The sequence below is a fragment of the Sciurus carolinensis genome, chromosome 2, assembly GCF_902686445.1.
Source record: "Sciurus carolinensis chromosome 2, mSciCar1.2, whole genome shotgun sequence".
In the NCBI taxonomy this organism is placed as follows: Eukaryota; Metazoa; Chordata; class Mammalia; order Rodentia; family Sciuridae; genus Sciurus; species Sciurus carolinensis.
Window position 1 is genome coordinate 45,271,922 of NC_062214.1, and position 22,842 is coordinate 45,294,763.

Genomic DNA, 22,842 nt, shown 5'->3' on the forward strand with positions numbered 1-22,842 from the left:
GGCAATGGCATATTGTTCTTTTGATAATAACAATAAGAGTCACAACACCTCCAGGAACAGTCTCCATTTATTGTGACATGCAAAAGCAGTCATGGGCAATATATAGATGAACGGGTAAAAACAGGCAACAAACTAGATCAGCAAGCCCTTGATCTAACTGAATCTCAGAGTTCCATGAGGTATGTTTCATTCATTGAACAAATACTTAAGAATGTCTACAATTCAGGGATTATTCTAGCTCCTAAAGCTATAGAAATGAACAAACAGACAACAATCCCTACACTGAGGAAGATTACATTCTGGCAGGAGGAGGCACTCTATAAATTAATAAGTGAGAAAAACCAAGAGGGAAAGCAGATGGGGCAATCAAAAAGGGGTGGTGTGCAATTTTGATTAGGAGTGGCATGGAATGCCTTTTTGGTAAAGTAACAATTTAGTAGTGATTCAAAGAGGTAAGGAAGCAAGTTGTATGAAAACTGGGGGTAAGGAACCAAGCTATATGGAAATTTAAGGGAGGAAAGCTCCAGGCAGAGGGACTGGACAGTACAAAGTCCCTGTGGCTAAGAATGTTTGGCAGGATAAGAAAACAACCAGAAGGTCCTTGAGGCTGGAGTGAAGAAGGGGAGATTGTAGCAGGTGAGGTAGAGAGTAGGCGGAGCAAAGGAAGTCAGATTAGGTACAGCCTGAGGTCACTGTAAAGATTTTGGGAATGAGAAGCCATTTCAGGGTTTAGATGGAGTTATGATTTCACTCACATTTGTAAAGCATGGTTCCAGCTACTATTTTGAAAGAAATTTTGGGGTAGGGAAAGGTGCAGGTATGGTGACAAGGAGACCCTTTCTGAAGTTATTGCTACAGTCTAGGGTAGGATAACAGAAGTTTCACTGTTATTGGTATAGGCAATGAGACAAGATCAATGGTTCTGGATATATTTTGAAAATAGAGCTAATAACTCCAAAGTTTTGGCCTGAATAACTGGAAAGCTGAAGTTATCACAAAGTGGTTTCATTATGCCTAATAAACATTTTCTTTTTTATTCCTTTTGGGGCGCATACTACTTTCCCCTACACTTTCAATATAACACAGATTATACTAAAAGCAAGAAACTTCAAAAATGTCACCCTGTTTTTAGTGGTTCTTCACTGAGTCCTTAAATTGAAAAAAATGAACACAGTCTTTCCACTCTTTCAAGAGATGTTTTTTTCTCTATCCCTTGAATCTGGGATGCCATATGACTTGCTCTGGCCAACCTGACATTAGCAAATATGAGAGACTTGCTGAGCCTGGGACTCTGCCACCAAGTGAAAAAGTCCAATCTAGTATGCTAGTTGGGTAATGAGAAGCTACATGGAGAACTAAGGCACACTGGTCAGCAGCTCGCCAATCACCAAACATGTAAATGAGGCCATCTAACACCAGCTGATCTCAGAGCCATGAGCCAGTCTAATTAAGAACTAATTAAGAACCTAGAGAATCATAATTTGAATGTTTGCTGTTTTAGGGCATTCAGTTTGGGGGCAGTTTGCTATGCAGCACAAATTAAATGATATAGTCTTGAATAGCCACATTTTCCTAAAAGAATAGATAGAAGAAAGGGGAAAGAGGACAGTAGGGGAAGATAAAGAAGAAAGGGGGAACCCTTTAAAAAGAGGGAGTTTTGATAGAGTTTCTTTTTTAATCTGGGGTTTCAATTTTTTCTTTGCTATTTTAATTGTATACAACATCACACTTTAATACTCCACACACCTGTGAGAGAAAGTGAAGTGGAGTAAGGGTAGGAAATATCAAAGTAAGGGTAGGTAAATATCAAACCATTTCATATTTGAAATATTTACCAATTTGGAAAAAAATCAAACTCAAGATTTAAATTAATTTATAAATCACAGGGGTTGGGGTGGAGAACGAGAAATCCATTAAAAATAAAACACACTGGTATTCTGGGCACATGCTCACATATGATTATTAGTTTGATGATTAGTTTGAGCATACAGGATACACTAAAACTCCAAGACATCTATTATAGGTCAGAGCCCACCTTGTTGCCTGGTCCCAAATCCCCTCCCCTCCACACTTGACATGTTCCTCTGTTTGGAGCCATCAGGGCATCTGACAGGAAGCCCCTCCATTTTTCCTCTTGACCTCAATAAGTCTTTGTGTCTACACTCATCATCTTATCTTTTCCTCCTTACTTAAAAAGGTCACCTTGTACCCTTCCTTCTCTTCATCTGGTTATTCATTCATAACCTTTGTAATAAATAGGAAAACATTTTATAGTAAATGAGTAAACAGGTAGTGTTTCTCTGAGTTCTGTGAACTGCTCTAGCCCATTAATCAAACCCATGCAGCAAGTCTTAGGAACCCCAAATTATAGCCAATTGATTACAGGAAAAGGTCACAACCTAGGGCTTCTGACTGGCAATCTGAAGTGAGGGCAATCTGAGGCTCTTAACTAAGACCTTAACCTATGAGATCTAATGCTATCTCCAAGAAGAAAGCATCAGTATCAGGATTGAATTGAGTTACAGGGCACCTAGAGAATGCTTGCTGCAAAATATGATGTCAGAATGTTGGGTTGAATGGTGTGATAGAGTAAACAAGGTTTGTTGTCTTTGATTTGTTTTTCCTAACTAAAATAATTTCCCCAACAGATAACAAGAAAACAAAAGATGAAGATAGTGATACCAGCTATCATTTATTGATCATGTATATGTGCCAAAATCTGTTCTAAAATCCTAGGATACCTATTAACCTGTTTAATGCTAACAGGAGGAAGCCACCCCAGAGACAGGTCAAATGCTCTAAAGCTAGGCTGGATCCCCCAGCTACACTATCCTGCCACTTAAATACACAGCAGAATGTATATGTGACATTTTAATTTGCCTTTCAAATGATGTTTTACATGTAGGCAAAACCATAAACATGATACATTAATAATACATATGGAAGGATACACAGAATATTTTCTACAGAGGTTGCTTCTGCAAAGGAGGAGAGAAAGTCTGGTCAAAGAAGACACTTCTGTTTTCATTCCGAACCTTCTAATGGAATCTGAATTTTTAATACCATGCATATATTAATTTTCCTCCTTTTCTTGGTGGGGGTGGGGAACAGGGATTGAACTCTGGGCCACTCGACTACTGAGCCACATCCCCAGCCCTTTTTGTATTTTATTTAGAGACACGGTCTCACTGAATTGCTTAGCACATCGCTTTTACAGAGGCTGGCTTTGAACTCTTCAACCTCATGCGTTAGCCTCCCAAGTCACTGGGATTACAGGTGTGTACCACTACGCCCAGCTCCTTCTTTTTAAATAAATTATTCCTTTGGAACTTATACCTTCTGCAGGTCACTTTTCTATTTTTTCTTTACCTATTAGTTGTTAATTAACATCTGTAAAAGGGAAGGCTCAAGGGAAACAAAGATATCAACCATTCCATCATGATCTCACAGCTTTGCTGAAGGCCTAATAAGAAAACAAATAAAGCTTAAAAATGTAGAATGTATGGCTCATAACACATACAACTTCTAAAATTTCCTGAATGTTTAAAAAATTAAAGAAATACTTACCTTTTAATTTTAAACTATTTTCCAGTGTTATAAAATTTTCATAGAAGATGAAATATATCTGCGAATAGTTGGTCTCAAAAAACTGCTTAAGATCACTTGCATCCACATTATCTGAAAAGAAAAAGTTTTCATTTTCACAATTAGCAGAATTCAGAAACAACCTTTTCAGAAATGAAGGGCCTTATCCCCTTACAAGGCAAAACAAAACAGTATTCCCATTTGTTTATTCTTTACCTAAGAGAGTTCTAAATTGCATCTGGGGTGCCAACCACCACACAGACCTGTGCAGGAGACTGTGAGACTGACTCAAGGGGGTAAGAACTGATGTGGGCACAGCACTCACAGGCCAGCTAGAAGGTCAGAGGTGGAGGAGGTAGGTGGGTCTGGGGGAGGAATAAGATGACTTCCTATTAGAGGATGGGGATGTGGAGAGGTATGTGGAAGAGGCAGCTTTCAACATAGACCTTGAAGAGGGATGGGTTTATACCTCTGGAAACAAACGTTGCCTGTGGAGTCTTTCATGGACCAATCTCTCCTCCCTCCCAACATAACTCTCTGGGCATGAAAAGAGTAACCAACTCAAGTGAACTAGCACATGCTCCCTACCATATCCACCCAGTCAGACTCATCTGGACCCATATGTTCCACCTTCTCTCCTGTTTCTAGGTGACCTGTCCCCACTCCTACTCAGTTCCTGTGGGACCTGCCATGTGCTCCTAGAGTTGTCCCCATTGTACCAGACAGTTTTGCTAAGATCAGGAACTGCAAGTAGGTAAGCGGGTGGTATTGGGGACTAGCCCAGAGACAACTACCTCTAGGTCTGAACAGCAACATGGCTACATCTGCCTAGGGTACCAGTGAGCCCCAGAGAAACTTCACAATTCTGAGAATCAGAGTAGTATTCACTGTCAACACACTTTTGTATATTTTCCTCAGCTAACAAGGCTGCTTGTACCATTTATAGGATCCTGACCAAGGAGTTAGTGCTTTGAAAGAATACACTAGTAACCTGAGGAAAATTAAAAGGGCTTCCTTAAAATTCTACAAGTATTACTCAAGAAAAAAATATGTTGGTATTCAATCTATAATAGTGGTGTCAATTGCTTTTGCAGTTCTAAAATTGTGACTATATGGAAACATACCCATTACTATGTTCAAATTCTATAAAATTAACAATAATGCAGATGGATCTACAAAAATTTTCCCTGCTTCTTTGAACTCACACATATTAGCAAGTAATATAAGCTGCCAATTTTATGTTACATTTGCTGCACAAAAATAACACTGAGCACAGAGCAGTAAAAGTTGCTAGTAACTAACAAATTTACCTGTGTGGAAGCAGGTAACAATGAAATTAGCATTACCAACACACATGAACATTATCATTATCATGAACTACACAAGCTTGCCAAGGAATCCTCGAGTCCCTATGCAGAATCTGTCAGTTCCAAGAAGGGTTTTGTGTATTTTAATTCCAGTGCAAACTGCTAGCCCATCAGCCACTAACTGTTTCCTCTGCTGGAAACACAATAAACCCAGTCAGCTCCCACTCACCCTCACTGGTCAGTTGAAACATTGTTATCCCACACCCAGACTAGTTCTGCACCTTTGCTGTGTGATCTCCACCAGGTTCTTCCCTGTTTTGGAACATGTTATACTTTACTTCATTTCCAGTGGAATGCTGATTAAATGCCTGTCTTAATTCTGATTGAATCATCTGTTTTCTTTGTTAGGTATAGTTCCTATCCTCACATTCCCTGCATCTAGCACAATATTTAGTTCAATATTTTCTTTAATCAGTTGAATAAAAGAAATGACCTATGATGCAGATAAAAATGATGACTACAAAAATGAACCTATAATAAGAAAGAAATAGCCTAACCCTCAAATCTTGAGGGTTATCAAAAGATAAATTTCATCTCTCTGCTGAGGACTCCCAATTTTGATTTGCATCCCTGATATCTCCCCCTGTGGGCCCTACTATCACAGTCAATGCATCACATGAAGGTCTAAAAGGCCTTTCAAATTAAACACTGCCAAAGGGAAGTCCGCTCCACCAGATCCAGTTCCAAATCTGTCAGGTTTTTCCATCTCAATAACAGTTATCACCAAGCAGCAGCAGCAGCCAGTTGTTCAAGCCTAAGTCTAGCATTCTCTGGGTTCACTCCTTCACCACCCATCTCCAACACATCACTCTCCCCTATCAGCTCATGTTGAACATGTGTCCTATCCCTGAGCTGCTTCTGCCCTCCAAGGTTCTGCCTGGTCTACACTGCCAAGAATCCATAGGGGCTGTAACTACCACCCACTGCCTAGGGTCCCTGCCTCTACCATTCTCCCATTCCCTATAGCAGGCAACTTGAAAATTTAATAATATCAATCAAGTCAGATCACTCCTCTACTTGAACCCATATAAAAGCCTTCATTACAGTATTTTAAATGAAATGCAAACTACAAGGCCCTGAAAGACTTTTTGTATTGAATCAACTTCACTGTATAACACTCTTCCCTTCACTTCCTATACTCTAGTCACTATGACTTCTTTCAGTGACCCCAAAGTTCCCTAATATGTTCTCTATTTGTGATGCTCAGAGTTACTGCCCCAATCCCCAGATCTTCATACAGCTGTCTCAGTCACGTCACCTCCTCAAATAAAACTAGATGTACTCCATGTGTCCCTCTTTACTTTTCATCTTCTTCTGTGCCTTCTTGCTTGATAGGCCCAGCAATTAATGGAAGGCCCCGCAATTAATGGAAGGCCCCAAACACAGAAGGCCCTAAGTGAGCAAATAATTTCCCAAACATGGGGAATGTGGGTGCACTGATGCAGCAGGATGGTACAGAGAGATTATTGGGTGATCAGCAACTTCCCTACCTTTTCTTCCTTTGGTACCCCTGAGACACTGGAAATAGCAACCTGAACAAAGGGAGTTCTCAAGAACTTTGAGGAGCCTTCATATTGATGATGATCTCATGAAGCCAAAAGTCCAGGTACCATACACCTTCTTCCTCAGCAATCCAATAACTTTCTTGTGGATAAGGTATAGATGGTTCTGAGTTTAAAGCATCACTATGGGTTAGGGACATGCTCAGTGATAGAGTGCATGCCAGCATGCATGAGGCTCTGGATTTTATCCCTGGAAGGAAGGAAGGAAGGAAGGAAGGAAGGAAGGAAGGAAGGAAGGAAGGAAGGAAGGAAGGAAGGAAGGGGTAAGGGGTGGGAGAAGGAGAAGAAAAGCGTAGACGAGAGGAGAAAACAAAAAGTAGTCACTATTAGCAAGACAAGTAGACTCATTTAAAGTAACTCAATACATAAGTGAAGCTAGAAGTATAACACTGGTAACACACGCAGTTCATCTACACATGTTGAGGGATCTTGATTCCTCAGGGAGTCCTCCTCACACAACTTCCCCTATAGCACTTAAGAGTAGTTAAAATTATCCCACTTGATCATTTACTTCTGCATTGTTTAGCATCCCTACTAGAATGTAAACTGCATGAGGGCAGTAATCCTGTTTTGTTCACTACTCTATCTCCAGTCCCAGGAACAAAGTTGGTGCATAAAAGACACTCAGTACTTATTTATAAAAGGCATAAAAAAATAATAAATATCAAATGTTTCACATATGTAACAAAATCTTGAATCAATTCTTGACTCATTTGTTTCTTCAAAGACTCATCAAAAGAATATTTATAGAGTAGTAGAGTAGAGTTGAGAGCGTAGGTCTTGGGGGAGGCAACCACAGGCACTGGAACTTAACATCCTACAAAATGAACATTATAAAGAAATCAAAAGACTGATTTTTAGCAAGGCTAACTTCAAGAAGTAGAGAGAGATTAAGGATGGCTTTGCTCAGAAATAAAAGACTACAATCCAAACTTCCTTTAGACAGACATTCTTGATCCATTCATTCAAACCTTTATTGAGCTCCTACCCATGGCAGCTAGCACTGTGCCAAGTGCTAAGAAATTCAAAGAGATTAAGGCTATCACAGGTGTCTGGGTGAATAAGCAAGCAACAGTAAAATTCCCATGGCTAAAGCCCAGGCAGAACACCAAGGTAAAAAATGGATGACACTACATGGGGTTGCTGGGACTATTACTAACATCATACATCTATGTCTGTTGTATGCTTTAAAAGACACGTTCATGAATTTATTTCACTCATACCACAACACTGTGAAGTAGATTGGGCAAGGGTACTCAAGAGAAAAAAATACAAGGATCAGGATCTCATGTGACCTGCCAAAGGTTATCACAGCCAGTAAGGACATGGGCAGAACTCCTGCCTGGGGCTTCTGACTCCAAATCCGAGCTGTGCAAAGGTCTCAGACAAATGGGAATAAGTCAAAACTAGAAATTAGATCAGGAATTTAAAAGAAATAAATCATCTCCATGGGAGCCAGAGGAAAAGGAACAGGAGGAGAAAAGTCCAAGGTAAGAAGCCAGATTAGGGAAGCAGCAGTTCATACACATTCTCCATAGCCTCAGGTGCTGGTGAAAGAGGGAGGTTGGGAGGACAAGGGCAGGCTTCCAGAGCCAGGCTGAAAACTGCCTTTGATTCTCAGAGTCCGACAGGGATGCTGGCATGACACCTTACTACCATCACAAAACTCAAGAAAGTATATCCAAATTAACCACAGGGAAGCAAATGGCAGACAGCCTCACAGAAGTAGGGGTCATTCCCACATTTTTAAAGAAATCTTTAATTATTCATTCTCCTTCACCATTAACCAATAGCCAGTAAACTATATCTATTATTTTTCCATTATACTCAAAGATAATCTTCTATTTCCCAGACCAAAACCCACCCTCTTGCATTCCTTTGTCCAGCTAAAACCTCTAGTGGACAATTGTTTCTCCATATCTAAAAGGCAACAGCAAAGGCTGAGGGCAAAACCTTTGGAACATATTATCTGGGTTCAAATGCAGAAGGTACAGGACCTTGGACAAGTTATTTAAACACTGTTTCTCAACTTTATCTGAAATATGAGGCTAACAATGGTTCCCACATCACATGACTGCTATGATAACAAAATGAGCATATGCAAAGTGCTTCTAAGAATGTCTGCCAGTCAGCATTAAATAAATGCTAGTTGTTTTTCAAAATCACTCAACTGCTGGCAAATGCTACCTCATCAGGTGGAATAATTCCCAGTCATCACTACACCATATTTCTAAGTGCCTTTTAGCCAAAGCGAGTCAGGAGATGAGCCATAAATCAGTGTGGGTAGATGGAGGGAAGGAATAATTCATGGCATTTTTAGAAACCACCTCAAAAGAGAAGGAGGGAAGGAAAGTAGAAGGTTGTTTAAATGTGAGAGCAGAATCACATTAGCCTTTAAGTTATGGTGTATTACTAATGACATTCATTCTTGACAACATTTTCTGTCTTGTTTCTGAATAATTCATTGCAATTCATTATTTACTTGTTTTTGTTGTTTCTAATGACTTTTTTTAAGTGTAAAGATTACTTTGAATACTTCACTTATCCCTTTTCCCTATCACTAGCCTATGATCTTGATGATCACACCTCTAGTGCCATTATCCACAGAATTTGAGTATGAAATAGTTAGCAATACCCATCTTCATATATACACAGATGTGTAGGCAGGGCTGGGATGGCTATTAGCTTTGCAGAGTGGGTGGAGGGTCATGAGGGTGTGTCATTCCCCACCAGGGAGGAGCTAAGCATGAGCTCCTTCCTCCTTTTGGCAGCATACCACTGGGACTCCTGAATGGGATAAAGATGTCTCCCCTTGGTTTTGTGCTTTCTAGGAGTCTGTAGAAGCAGGTTTTTGTGAGGTTGTGTTATGATTCTTTTAACTCAAAATCAGTAGAATTGCCATTGAAAAGGGATTATATGTGGAAGAAGATAAAGGGATCATCCCACTGGTTTTGTGAGTATGTCTGTTGGCAGTGTTTCCTGTTGTATTGGGATTAAGTGCTATTTAATACAGGATGGTCTCATTAAATATATGAATTTCTGAGTCATTGAATTTTATGGTTTCATAGGTAGGTGGCTGATGGCCCAAGGGGAACAAGGAAACTGGGAGTAGAGTTGGACCCAGCCCAACAATCTTTAGCCAACCTGCAGTCTGAAGACCTACCCAGGCCAGCACAGGCCCAACACAGTGATGGAGGAAAAGAGATGTTTGTAAGGCTCATGGAAGCTACTAAGTTTGGGGATGGTTTGTTATGAAACATTACTGTGGAAGTATTGGTGCAAAAGAAGAAACTCAGCACAAAACTGCTTCAAAGCCCATGAGGCTGGGGTTGTGGCTCAGTGGTAGAGCACTTGCCTAGCACGTGGGAGGCACTGGGTTTGATCCTCAGCATCACATATAAATAAATAAAGGTTTTCTTTAAAAAAAAAAAAAAAAAAAGATATGAAAATTGTTTAAAAAAAAAGGGGGGGGTGCTGGGGAGATAGCTCAGCTGGTAGAGTGCTTATCTTGCAAGCACAAGGCCCTGAGTTCGATCCCCAGTACCGCAAAAAAAAAAAAAAAAAAAAAAGCCCATGAGGGCCAGGAAGCCTTTAAAGGGGTTCTGCCCAAGTACAACCACAATGCTACCTCCATTCAAGAAGGAAAAGCAGAAAAATGATCCAAGTAATGGAGTCTGTCCATTGACACAAATTTCCTGTCAACAGAGACAGAGTGAGGACAAGGACTCCTCCTAACACCAGCCAGCACATCTGATTACCACCTATGCATGTAGTAAAGCTCTAATAAAGGGAAACACCAAGGGTATCTAGGTAAGGAGGCAAAAGGTACACAATGAAGTCCTTCCAGTCTCAGTAGGTAATCATAAGACAGGAGGTGTCCAGGAGATGAATGTGCTTCAATGCCCAATCAATGCTTATCTTTATTACTGTTAAAGAGAATTCACATCTGAAAAATGTTCCTATATCATATCCAGACTCTCAAAATGGGTCCTATATTGACAATATGCAAATACATCATCTTCCTGTGGATAGGAATACTAATGTGCACAGCAGAAATCACATCATATGAAATCTTCCAGCCCCAAAGAACTAAAACATGAGCTATAGTAAAGGATGTGTTGTGAGTAGCCCAGAGGGAAGAGGATGGAATAGCAGGAGCCCATAAAGGAGGCACAGAGTCCTTTCTGCCCCATTATATAAGCCCTATTCATCCCCCAAGTCAGTTGGAAGGTCAAGTGACACCTTGTCTGGCTCCCACCCACTGGTCTCCTATGGCCCTCTTGTTTGTGGACCTCCATCTCCCCGAGTGCACCAGGTCCCAGTACCTCCAAGGCACAAGCATTGAATACACTGACACTGAATAAATTTATCAATCAGCAGAATCTAGATGTATGGAAAGGCTTGATAACTAATCCCTTTCTAAAAATGAGAAGAAAATCCTGAAGGTCACAGCAAACAATGAAGTAATTTAAAATAAAACAAAAACGGAAAAACCTCTTACAATAATGGACAAAAAGATTTTTCCAAATCAGAAGAAAGGGTCAGGTCAACCACCCTAGATACAAAATAAAGTAATAAGACAGGGTAACAAGCAATGAAGATTCACTCTAAAGTAATTAATCCTAATAAATAGTAACATTTTTAAGATAATGATGGCACAAATGTATATTCATCCCTTAAACTACCAACACTATTCATTTTCTTAAATGATCTAATCTTACACTAGGGATATAGTTCAGTTGGTAGAGTACTTGCCTTGCATGCACAAGATCCTGGGTTCAATCCCTAGCACCATTCACACACACACACAAATTATCTAATATTTAAACATTATTATATAAACATATCTATTATACATTTAAAAATTCTGAAATCAGAAACATCTAGCTCAGCAGTAAAATTTTTACACTTACCAATATATATTTTTAAATGATATTATATTGTTATATTTTACTTTTTAATAGGTTATTTTCTACAAAACAGCAATGAATTACCACTATCATATCTATTAACACGTGTATTTTTATGCCTGCTACAAGTCTTAAACTTAAGGCATAACTATCACGAGTAACTGTACTTTTTAAAAAGTAAAACATATCCTTAGGTCCATCATTCCCTTCTGTTTCTCAATAAAAATGAGAAAAATTGGTGGAGAACACAAAGAGACTCTAATTACAGAGTAAAAGGGATTTCAAAAGTATAATATATGAAAACCAATATAAATCACCCTGTGTTGGGGTACTTATTCCTCCTACAGATTCAGCCTCCAGCTCAGAGCAAAGGTTTCCTCAAATCTGACCCTCAGTCTCTGGCCTCTACTCCAAGTTCTGCCCCACAAATTTATATACCAACAGCAAATTCCTTCTTAAGTTTCATGCCTCAAAGTCAGATTAGAAAAATACCCCATTCCCAACCTAATCCTACCCCACCCCTTTCATCGGCTTCTCTGCATATCTTTTTCATTCTAGGTTTATTTATAAAATTTCCCCAAAGCTTTAAGAACAAAAGATCAAAGTCCATTCTATAAGTATACTCTTCTAATACCATGGGACTTCATATTTCAGAAAAATTCTTTAAAGTAGCACTGTACTTTTAATCTGCATCCGTTTTTAGGCATAAGTATCACTGGACATAGTTGATATGGAATTACTCCTGAAGTCATCCAGAAGTTAATAATAAACTCAAGATAATTCTGATCCCTTCCCTAGTCCACCCTACCCCACAAAAGTGATGGGACATACTCTTCTTGATCCTGGCAAAATACTCATTCCCTCTCCCTTATCTGGCTACATAAATTGCCTATTAGCACAGTCTACATAATGATGATTTCAACATTTATATGGATAATGCCTCACTTCCTCATCTCTAATGAAGTTGCCTGGGCCCCCATCTCTGCCATTATGCCCACAGTCATTACTTACAACCTCTCTGCCTTTAAAATCTCAGACAATTAATTCTCCTGCCACCTGACATTTCTTATCTTTCCTGCCCACTTCTTCTGGAACCCTAACTTTAATAACTCTTCAACCCTACTTGGTCCCTGAATTCAATAACTCCACCACCTCGTCACTCACTATGATGTCACTCGTCTTCCCTTTATTTTCCAATTTATCCACTGTTCATTATCTTAATTAACTGAACCAACCTCAATTCAATTGAAAGTATTTATCTGAACCCAGGCCAAGATGGAGTTTCAAAGATTTTTAAAAATTTTTTGGCATTAAATATTTACTGCCTCTGAAAGAATAAGTTTTGTACATATGTGATTTAAAATGTATAATAATAAAACAAACACTTTAAACTTACCTACCCAATGGAAGCATCCAGTCCAATCAGGTTTTTGCTGCTACCTCTCCAAGAAGCACCACACTGTTAAATTGGTGGTCAACTTTCAGTCCTCTCCAGGGTCAACAGCTTCCTCTGGAGCATGTACCATGTGCCCAAGCACTACTACCCTTGCCCATCAGAAGGAAATGCAAACTAGAAACTGGGTATACTTTCACAGGCAAGTTGGGGCCTAAACTACATATCCCTATTTTCAGGAAATAAAACAAACTCACCTTTTATCCTCATTGATAGCTTTGTTTCTTAAATACTAGTATAGTTCTGCCGTAAATACTAGTTATACTATTTAATTTTTATTTCTCCCTAAAAATACACATAAATTCAAAAATTTATCATAATTGATGATTCATCTCCACAGGTATTCTCCAAAGCATTTCAAACCCAAAAGTGAGAGCAGCATGGAGCAGACACTGTTGGATCTGCTCCAACTCCCATACCTCACCCACCCCTACAAATGGACCCTCACTCTTCCTAACAGAGCCCCCCCCCAATTTGGTCAGGGATTTTCCTCCTCCACAGAGCTCTGTCTCTCTAGAAGGCTGGTCTGTCCCCATCACAGAAAACTGGACCTGATGTTATGCTAAGCTGATTATGGTGGCAACATGCCCTTTGCCAGTGACTTGCATGAACTCAAGTCTGTGATCCAATGCTGGTCAGTCAAAACAGAAGGAATTCTGATGGACTTATCTGGGAAAAGACTCATGGTTCTCAAAGGGACAAAAGAAGTGTTCCCTTTTTTCCCTCCTCTGGATATCATTCTATCTGGATGGCTGTGGGTATTTTGCTACCATGAGGACAAACCTGCCACACAAAGGATGACAAAGCAGAAAGGCAGAAAGAGCCTGGACTGTCACCATCACTGAACTTCTAATTAGCTAACTCTGGATTGTTCTGTCTTGAAACCTCTTTTTATAAGAGAAAAAAAAAGTTTAAGTTTTCTGTTAACCTACAACCAAAAACATCCTTGCAGATAGACAGCTGAAATAAATTTGACAGCAGCAAACGAAAATAATTATCAATTGAAAAGGTCACAGAAATTACACTCATCTCACTTCATTTCCTAAGCTGCATTGCTTTCATTTCTTTATGCCCATAAGGTAAACCAGAAGTAGGAAATAAAATTCTTAAAAATCGGAAAGATGTTAACACACTGTTACCCAGGACTGATAATCTGTGTGTAAAAATAGTTCTGCATAAAGACATATTTCAAATATCTAGTATAAAGTTTTAAAAGTAGAACTATTTTCATTTAATCATATTTGATGCACACTCCTTAAATGAAAGATTCTAAAACATTAATAGATATCAAGTATCAATATGCTAAAACACCATATACACCAATGAAATTTGATGTTCAAATCAAATGTATTCATACCCATTTTAATATATGTATTCCTTCTATAGGAATCAAGTTTCATCAGATTTTTTTAAGTCAATGCACACTTCCTTTTCCTTTTCTCATTCTGACTGGGGATATAGCCTACAGTATAGTCTAAACCACTCTCTAGAAAAAAAGTCAGGAATAGGAATAAAATGTCTAAAGCAGGAATCAAATACCTATCTTTACCCCTTTATTCTCAACAACTCAGGAAGCCAAAAAGTGGTGAAGAGCTTGGAGAGAGCCATCAAATAATGTCTTGTGTCAAATAATTATTAGTAGTCACTGTAATAACAGCTTACAAAATAGTTTTGCATAGTGACTCAACTCTCCTACAACTGTGAGAGACACACATGGTCCTCACTGTTTGTAGCAAGAAAGGTCAGAAGGACAGGTCACTGCCAGGACTGGAACCCACAGTCAGGCTCCCACACCAGCTGATGAAGTCTAATACTAACAAAAAGAACACAGGGAGATATACAAGACAGAGAAATGAACTGTTACTAAATCCAAAATAAGGTCTAGAAGTTAGTTAATTTTGAAAGGACACCAGATACAAATGGAATGACCTTTCCTCTCTGATAGGTTAAAAGCGTGGCTTTTCTGTGAAATTAACTTATGCTATCCCCTGTCCTACTGGAAGACTCAGATACTGTCACCTTAGCAATATGCCTTACACAAAAAACCAAAGGTCCTTTTCCCAGTCACTGGGAGCTACTCCCAGATACACACTCTGCTGATTGTGAAGTCATGTGAGGGCCTGAAGCTACCAGTCTGGAGAACGGGTGGTAATTTGTTATATAAGTCCAGTGGAACAAAATACAGCCATTTAAGTATTATGGTCTTCCCTTACTGATGTGCAAAAATGTGCAAGGCTTGTTAAGTCAAAAATACAGTGTCAGACCATATATAATCATCATTCATATAAAACATTCACATAAATCCATAAAAGATTCCCTCAGGTCTTTTCATTAAGAAACACGAAATTCAGCATAATAGGGGTCCTAATTTTAGATGGGCATCTGATGGAGCCAATCCACCGTGCTTAGTGACTGCTACCATCATTTTTATAGCTAAATTACTATTGTACTGACTCATTTTTCTGTGCTCATTCTTTTTCATTCACTGGCAAATCTCCCTTTTTCTTCAAAGTCAGGAGTACTTTCTAATGTGTTCTTCCTCTTGCCTGCTACAAGAGTTTGGGGGTAAAAGCAAGCCTGTCTCTATATTCCTTGTCCCAGCTCAGTCCACTGTGGGGATCCTAGCACACGGCCCGGCCCACCACACTCTAGCTTTCCTGTCTCATGGATCACATAATGTTCCTATCCTATCTTCTCACCACTGTTCCTGCAGAGCAAGTAGGGGTACAGGCTCCATGTGTGTTTTCCCTATCTTCCCCCACACCTGTACCTGCCACAGTTACGGTCATTCACTTTTCTATACCACTTCTTTATTTCTCTTTCCTTTTCTCTCTTCCATGTGTAGTCAAGGCTCAGTTTTGAGGCAAAAAAAATCTGACCTTTTGTGAAGTAAGCCAAAAAAACCAATCTCTGGTAGACTAACCAAACAAGTCTATTCTCCATGCAGAGACCAGTGATTCCTTTAGACTTAAATGTCAAACCTCAAGGACAGCTCAGGTTGCTCCCCTACTCCTAGGCTCCCTGAAGTGCCCCATCTAAGCTTAGAGTAAGACAAGCCTGACCTCATCTGACCCTTAACTCCTTTCTCCCACTCCTGATCCTTTCCCTGTATGCTCTCCCTCTCTTCTTTCTCTCCTCTAACATTATTGACTTTGGAGAGATTCCAAACCTATTTTTGACAAAGAGCCTTTGCACTTACTGTTCCCTCTGCTTGGAATACTATTCCCAAAAATAATCACAAACTGTTCCCTCTTGTAACTCAGGTCTTAGCCCAAACTATTCTTCCAAAAGGCCTCCCCCTACGCTAACATCTAACAAGCACATGAGTGCATGAGCATGCGTGTGCACACAAGCACACACACTCTTATCAAGTTTTACTTTACTATCAATACCAGAAACAATATATGTTATTTGCTTATTGTTCATCTACCCTAACAGAATAAGAGTCTCATGCTTCATTTGCAAGTAGCAGACACTCATGGCTATTTGTGGAATGACTTAAAACAATGGATATAGTCTAACCTAGGCAAATCCTAAGGGTAGTCAATCCTATTTAATCAGATTATTATTAAATAAATAATCCTCAAATATAACATCCATAGACTTAAGTAGAATTCAAAGAAAGACATCTAAGATCTAGACATCTTAGATCTAGACATCTAGATCATCTCAATGATCTAGGGTTATTGGCATAAAAGTCAATGAACTTTGTGGTATATATAGGCCCAAGGAGAGATATGACCAGGGCTGTTCTTGTGTGGGAATGTACCAGGATGCTTTTCCAGAACTACTTCCTCATAAATACAGGAGACTGAGAATTTACCTCTAGGAACAGGATGAATTATCAGGTTGGCCAATTAGAATTCCCCATCTACTTCATCCAGTAATTGGTACATGAATAAGCACATGATCCAAGCAGGACCAACCAGAACAGTCCTTGGCACTGGTGTGGGCCCTAGAAAAGGAGTCACTCTTCTTTAGGTTTACTTAGTTGCTGAGACATATCAGGTTGATAAGGCCAGAGATAATCTCTCCTGTGCCTGGAAGAGTTAGCTTAAGAAAGAAACAAACACCAAAAACAGTACCAAATCAATCCAGAACAAAGAGTGAAAAGTAGTAATTCCACTAAAAGGGAAGGTGAGAAAAATGAGTAAACATGACAGTGGATGAGTACTCTGGACACCACTTAAAACCCAATGGATTCTAATGTTTAATATGCCTTTAGATTATTTCATGTATCACTAAATCCCTGCTTTTAAGTTAGAGTTGGGTTTCTGGCACCTGGAACCAAGAGTCATAACTAGTACAAATACAATCAACATATTACTACCTGTCAGGTAGAGCAGAATAATGAAGAAAAGCAAAAAAGAAAAAAGAAAAGAAAAAGAAAGCCCAGTCTGGCTACACACATACACATATACATGGGTAGTTGTCAGATAAACACTTAATGGTTACCATATTTTCTACTGGGTGATAAAAATGTTTTGAAACTAGGGCTGGGGAGATAGCTCAGTGGGTAGAGTGCTTGTCTTGCAAGCACAACACCCTGGGTTCGATCCCCAGCACTGCAAAAAGAAAAAAAAAAAAATGTTTTGAAACTAGAGATAGTGGTTGCACAACACTGTGAATGTGCTAAATACCATGAATTGTTCACTTTAAAATGGTTAATTTTGGTCTGGGGTTGTGGCTCAGTGGTAGAACACTTGCCTAGTATGTGTGAGGCACTGGGTTCGATCCTCAGCACCACATGAAAATAAATAAAATAAATGCATTGTGTTAAAAAAAAAAGCATAGTTTTAAAAAAATGGTTAATTTTATGTTATGTGAATTCCACTTAAATAAAAAAATGTAAACATAAAATGTTACAATGCATTTCTGAAAAATATAATATTTTAATATATTAATTATAATTTCCTAGAAGAAGAAATTGGATCAAGTGATACATACATTTTAAAGATCATTGCTACATATTAATAAATTACATTCCAGAAAGATTGTACCAAGTTATACTCCTATCAGATGTGTATTAGAGAGCCCACATAGTACATTACCATTAGGAAAAAAAACCCCAGCAACTTTGCTAGTATAATGGCTAAATACATTTTATTCTTTAAGTTTCTATATCTCAGATTATTAATGAGGAGTGGCATTTAAAACATTCTTATAGGTCTTATTTCTCCATTTCCTACATTAATACATACATTTTGAAGACTATAAATTTACTTGTTAATATGTAGGAGTTTTTTATACATTGAGGATATAACTATTTTCCCTCTTACGTTTCAAATATTTTTCCAGTTCATTATTTATTTCAGTTAAAGGTAATGTGTCTACTTGTGTATGTATTTATTTTAGTAACAGAAGGGATAGAAATATTCTTTCCAAAAATATATTTGCAATGATATACAAACACAGACAGAGAGACACACACACAAACACAAACACACACACACAAGAAGATTAGAGGTCAGTTTGCCTCCACTTTGGAGTTCAGTATAAATTTTACTATATCCGACCTCCACATCTGATAAAGAATCCATAGGATATAGCGGTCTATACTGACTATACCATAAATATGACCAGACAGAAATAAAGCTCATGTTAATCCCCTTTTAAATAGCTGTTTGAAAGCAATATGTCTTCAGTTGCTTTCTCTTCCATGCAGTTTTGAAAATACTATTGAGCATTTCATTGGAAAAAAAAATTTGCACTAGCTAGAAAAGGTCCTTTTTTGTGGGGAGTAGGTAGTGATTTCACTTTGGTTTTTGTAAATTTAAATTTTACAATAAGGCCTGTCTAATATTGTTTCCATAAAAGAATATTTAGAATGGTTCTCTAAGCATCATCCATGCCAGTCCTTACAAAGAGTTCATAATACAGGTGTCCCTCTTTCCACACCCTCTGGTTATAGCTTACTGACACCAACCTCTTCTTCTTTTTGTCCATAGAAATAGTCCCCCTTATGTCAACTCTCCTTGGAATCTAAGGAGTGGATCTGATAATGAGTGCATGCACACCAGAGAGAGGTTAAAAAACAATATCAGAAGAGTTCACCACCCTTAATTCATGGTCTTGAATCATTACTTTAATGCAGGGAACTTCTGAATGGAAATAACAACCGTAGGGGCAAAAAGACTTTCAGAAATATTTTAAAACATCCACATTGGGTGGCCAGTTACTCTTTGGCAGACTTAAATCCAGCTATTTTGAAATCATATTTCTGGTTTTATTTAATAGTCACTTATGACAGAGGTAGATTGCAAGCTCTGGCATCCCTAATGCTGTATGCAGTGTCTGGCAAATAGGTAGTAAGGGATATGTAACTGTTAAAACAATGAGGGGACTCTAGGGTCAGCTGCCTCGGGTTCAAATCCTGACTCTACACTTACTAGTGATGTAATTCAACCTCATAAGACTCTTTCCCTTTCTTTATCCCATCTGTAAAATGTGGATAATGATACTCCCTGTCTCATTTTGGAGAATTAAAAGAGTTAATATACATAAAAGTATTTATAGCAATGCTCTGAATATAATAAATGTTAATTATTATTCCAAATAAGGAAGTATGTTTTCAAGGAGAATCAAGATGAACAAGTTGCTGTTCTCTATGTACTTGTCATTTACTGGGGAAGATTAAGCAGAACAACAGTAAGTATAATACAAAGTTAAAGACATAAATGTCGAATGAGAGGTAAAAATTGCTATGAGAATTCTGAGGAAAAATCATTTCAAGACAAGAGAAAGAAAGTTCAGGCGGAAGAAGTAATGTACTGTGTTCTGGAAGCATTTTAGATAGAGATAGTGGGATGGATAGCACCTTCTGCAAAAAAAAAAAAAAAAGATATCTTAGTTTAGGTTCTCCGAGAATAAAACTCCAAGACAGAAGTAGACATGCAAGAGATTTATTGGGGGAAGTACGTGGGAAAGATAAAGGGAGAAGAATTTAAGAAGGCAGAGAAGTGTCAGACTACAATACAGTACTGACGACGATAAAGGAGGAGGAGGAAGAAGAAACAGAGGATTGAGTAGGTGGTGTCTCAAGACTTCCACACAGTTCTGAGATAATCTTGGTCAGGCCAGGGGAGCGTCCTCAAGCTAAAGTTGCCCTTCAGAGGCATCTGGATCTCACAGAAATAAGCAGCATTGATATTCACAGCCATGGTTGAAAGTGGCCCAAAGCAAGCTCAGCTCAGGCTCAAAACTGGTATACCCAGAGGGCAGCAGCTGGACCATCAGTCAACCATGCTCCACAAAGCAGGAGCCACAGCAATACATTCTCACAGCTCCTACTGTGGGGCACAAGCAATGTCACTAGTATGATGTATTTCGTTGAAAGTATGGCTGAGGTTCAATGAACTCACTTAAAATCAATATAATATAATATCAATAGGTTCTCCTTAACTTCATGTAAAGAGATTTAAAAACAAAAAACTAAACCACAACTCTAATAGTAAAATCAAAGAACATGTTTACCGTTAATTACAACTATTTTAAAAAGAGTGTTCACTATCTTTCAGATGTGGCTTTAGCTTCTAAAACAATATAAAAGACACAAAGGGTTACAAAACATCTCTTTTCTAAAACTCAAAGCTAAAACCCTGAACTGAGAATTCAGAAATAACTCAGAAACAAAGCTCTTCTAAGAATCTGTAAGGTAAATCCTTTAAAAGATAATTTCTGTAAACTTTTCTTCTAACTTCATCAAATTCTCAATTGCTTAGTTTTGAAAGTAGATTCTGGATCCCTTTTTACCTAAAAAAATAAAAAGCTATCTGATCCTACAAATTCAGGAGGCTATAACTAGGTATAACTACTCAAAACCAGGCACACTACTGAAAATACATTCACAAGCAGGTATTTAATACATTCCTTTTATGACTTATATGAACTGATTGCTTGAAGGTAGCACTTTGACTAAATGAGAGTATGAAAAGACATTCTGCACAGGTATAAATTGGTAAATAAATATGTTATCAATATAGTGGAATTATATCATATGTGGGGTTGTGTCACATGAATGCAGAATGAAGAAAACCAAAATGACCCTTGAACATCAGAGTCACACTGAGTAGGGATGTGATCCCACAGTGAGGAAGCCTGGAGGAAAGAAGACCTCAGAGGGCACAGCAGAGCCCCATCTCAGGCCCACCCTGGGGCATGTGGTCACTGAGTAGAAGAGCAGACAACATGACATCTCCTCTACTTAAGCCAGCCTCATTCTACAGACTTTCCCCCTTCTGGCTAAATGCATTTATGAGATCACTCCCAAAAAGAACAGAGTAAAAGATGGACAGCAATCCTCTTCAGTTATTGCAAGCAAAATATCTGAACTCAGGCATTTATCATAAATTTACCTTTTTTTTGTATCATAAATCTAGGCAACCTCAAGCCCTAAAAGCAGGGATTTTGTGTTTGTATGACATGTATGTGTCTGTTATGGTTTAGATATGAGGTATCCCCCAAAAGCTCATGTGTGAGACAGTGCAAGGACTATTTGGAGATGGAAAGGTTGAACTGGGAATTGACATAGATTAACTCTGTGGTAACTATAGTCAGGAGAGAGTGGAAGGAAGAGATGGGTCACAGAGACATGCCTTTGGGGTGTATATTTTGTCCCTGGTGAGCAAAGTTCTTTCTTATTCCTGTGACCATGCCCTGACCTGCTTTCCTCCACCACGCCCTTCTACCATGATGTTCTACCTCATTTTGGGCCCAGAACAGTAAAGTTAGATGTCTATGGACTAAGATCTCTGAAAACATAAGCCCCAAATAAACTTTTCCTCCTCTAATTGTTCCTGTCAGTTGGCCACAGCAATGGAAAAGCTAACTAAAACAGTGTCCAAAGTTCATTTTACATTCTAGAGGTTATGAATACAAAACAGTAGTCACTGGTGAAAAATTAGCAAAGGGAGCATTATGACAAAATCAAGGTCATCTAAGAAATACCATACTAGAACTACATGACGAACCTGAAATTATACCTGCAAGGTTTGTTCTGGTGGTAGAACATCCATGTGGCATTAATATATATGCAAATATCTTATTACCGACTAGACCTGCCAAGGACACAGAGAAGTCAATGAACACAAAAACAAAGAAGGAGTCTTTTTATCTTCTGCTGTGCTCAAGTTAAATATGACTTCCCCAAATCTCACTGGAAGAATACTGAAAGACCAAGAAGAGAGATATAAATGTCATAGTAACATTTTAGGGACTCATGCAAAACTGCTAGGGGTTTACTTATATATTAACATTTATATTTTCTGATGTACAAACATTATTTTGAATCAGATAACTAGCTGAAGCACAATACTGGCTATATAAACACATGAAGCCCAGCTCTGCCACTTACAGGCCAAGAGCTGGCAGACAAGAGTTAACCTCACTGCACGTCTTCTGTGGGTTGGGAGTAGGAACTTAACCTTGATCACAGTTGTAGGAAAAGTCAATGAGATCATCATAAAAAATAACATACTAGCTTTCTATCCTCTCCTTAAGCTTCAAATCCTATGTGCCACAACCTTTGTTTAAGACATGCTACTTGGATCTCACATTTTCTCAACTTCAAAATGTAGAACACCAAACACATCTTCCCCCAACACAAGACAGAACTCCTTCCCAGGACACTCCCAATATTCCAAATACCCACCACCCACCACTAATTATCAGATTATAAAAAGATGTTTATTGTTAATCAGACTACAGTGAAAAGGTAGTCTCAATCCTTGCTGCTGGCAGGGCCATTGGAGCAACACTTACTGTGAATCAAATCCTAAACATACTCAAGACAGCACTTTGACTTCAAAGGAATCTATTCTAAGGAAATAACATAAAATGTAGAAAATGCTGCTTCCCAAGATGAATACAGAGGTAATATTTGTATGAGAGGTATGAGGAAAGAAGAGGAAAAAGAAGGAAAAAAACCAACACAATGTAACTAACCAGAAGATGGTAAGATGAATTAT

General features: G+C 38.6%; 1 protein-coding gene across 1 annotated transcript in view; it reads right to left on the reverse strand.

The window, feature by feature from the left end:
- Nucleotides 1–22,842, reverse strand: part of Ralgapa2 (Ral GTPase activating protein catalytic subunit alpha 2) — a 302,869-nt gene that overhangs the window by 275,542 nt on the left and 4,485 nt on the right. Inside the window, 1 exon segment of the mRNA XM_047542031.1 lies at nucleotides 3,568–3,678. Within this exon segment, the coding sequence (XP_047397987.1) occupies nucleotides 3,568–3,678 (111 nt within the window).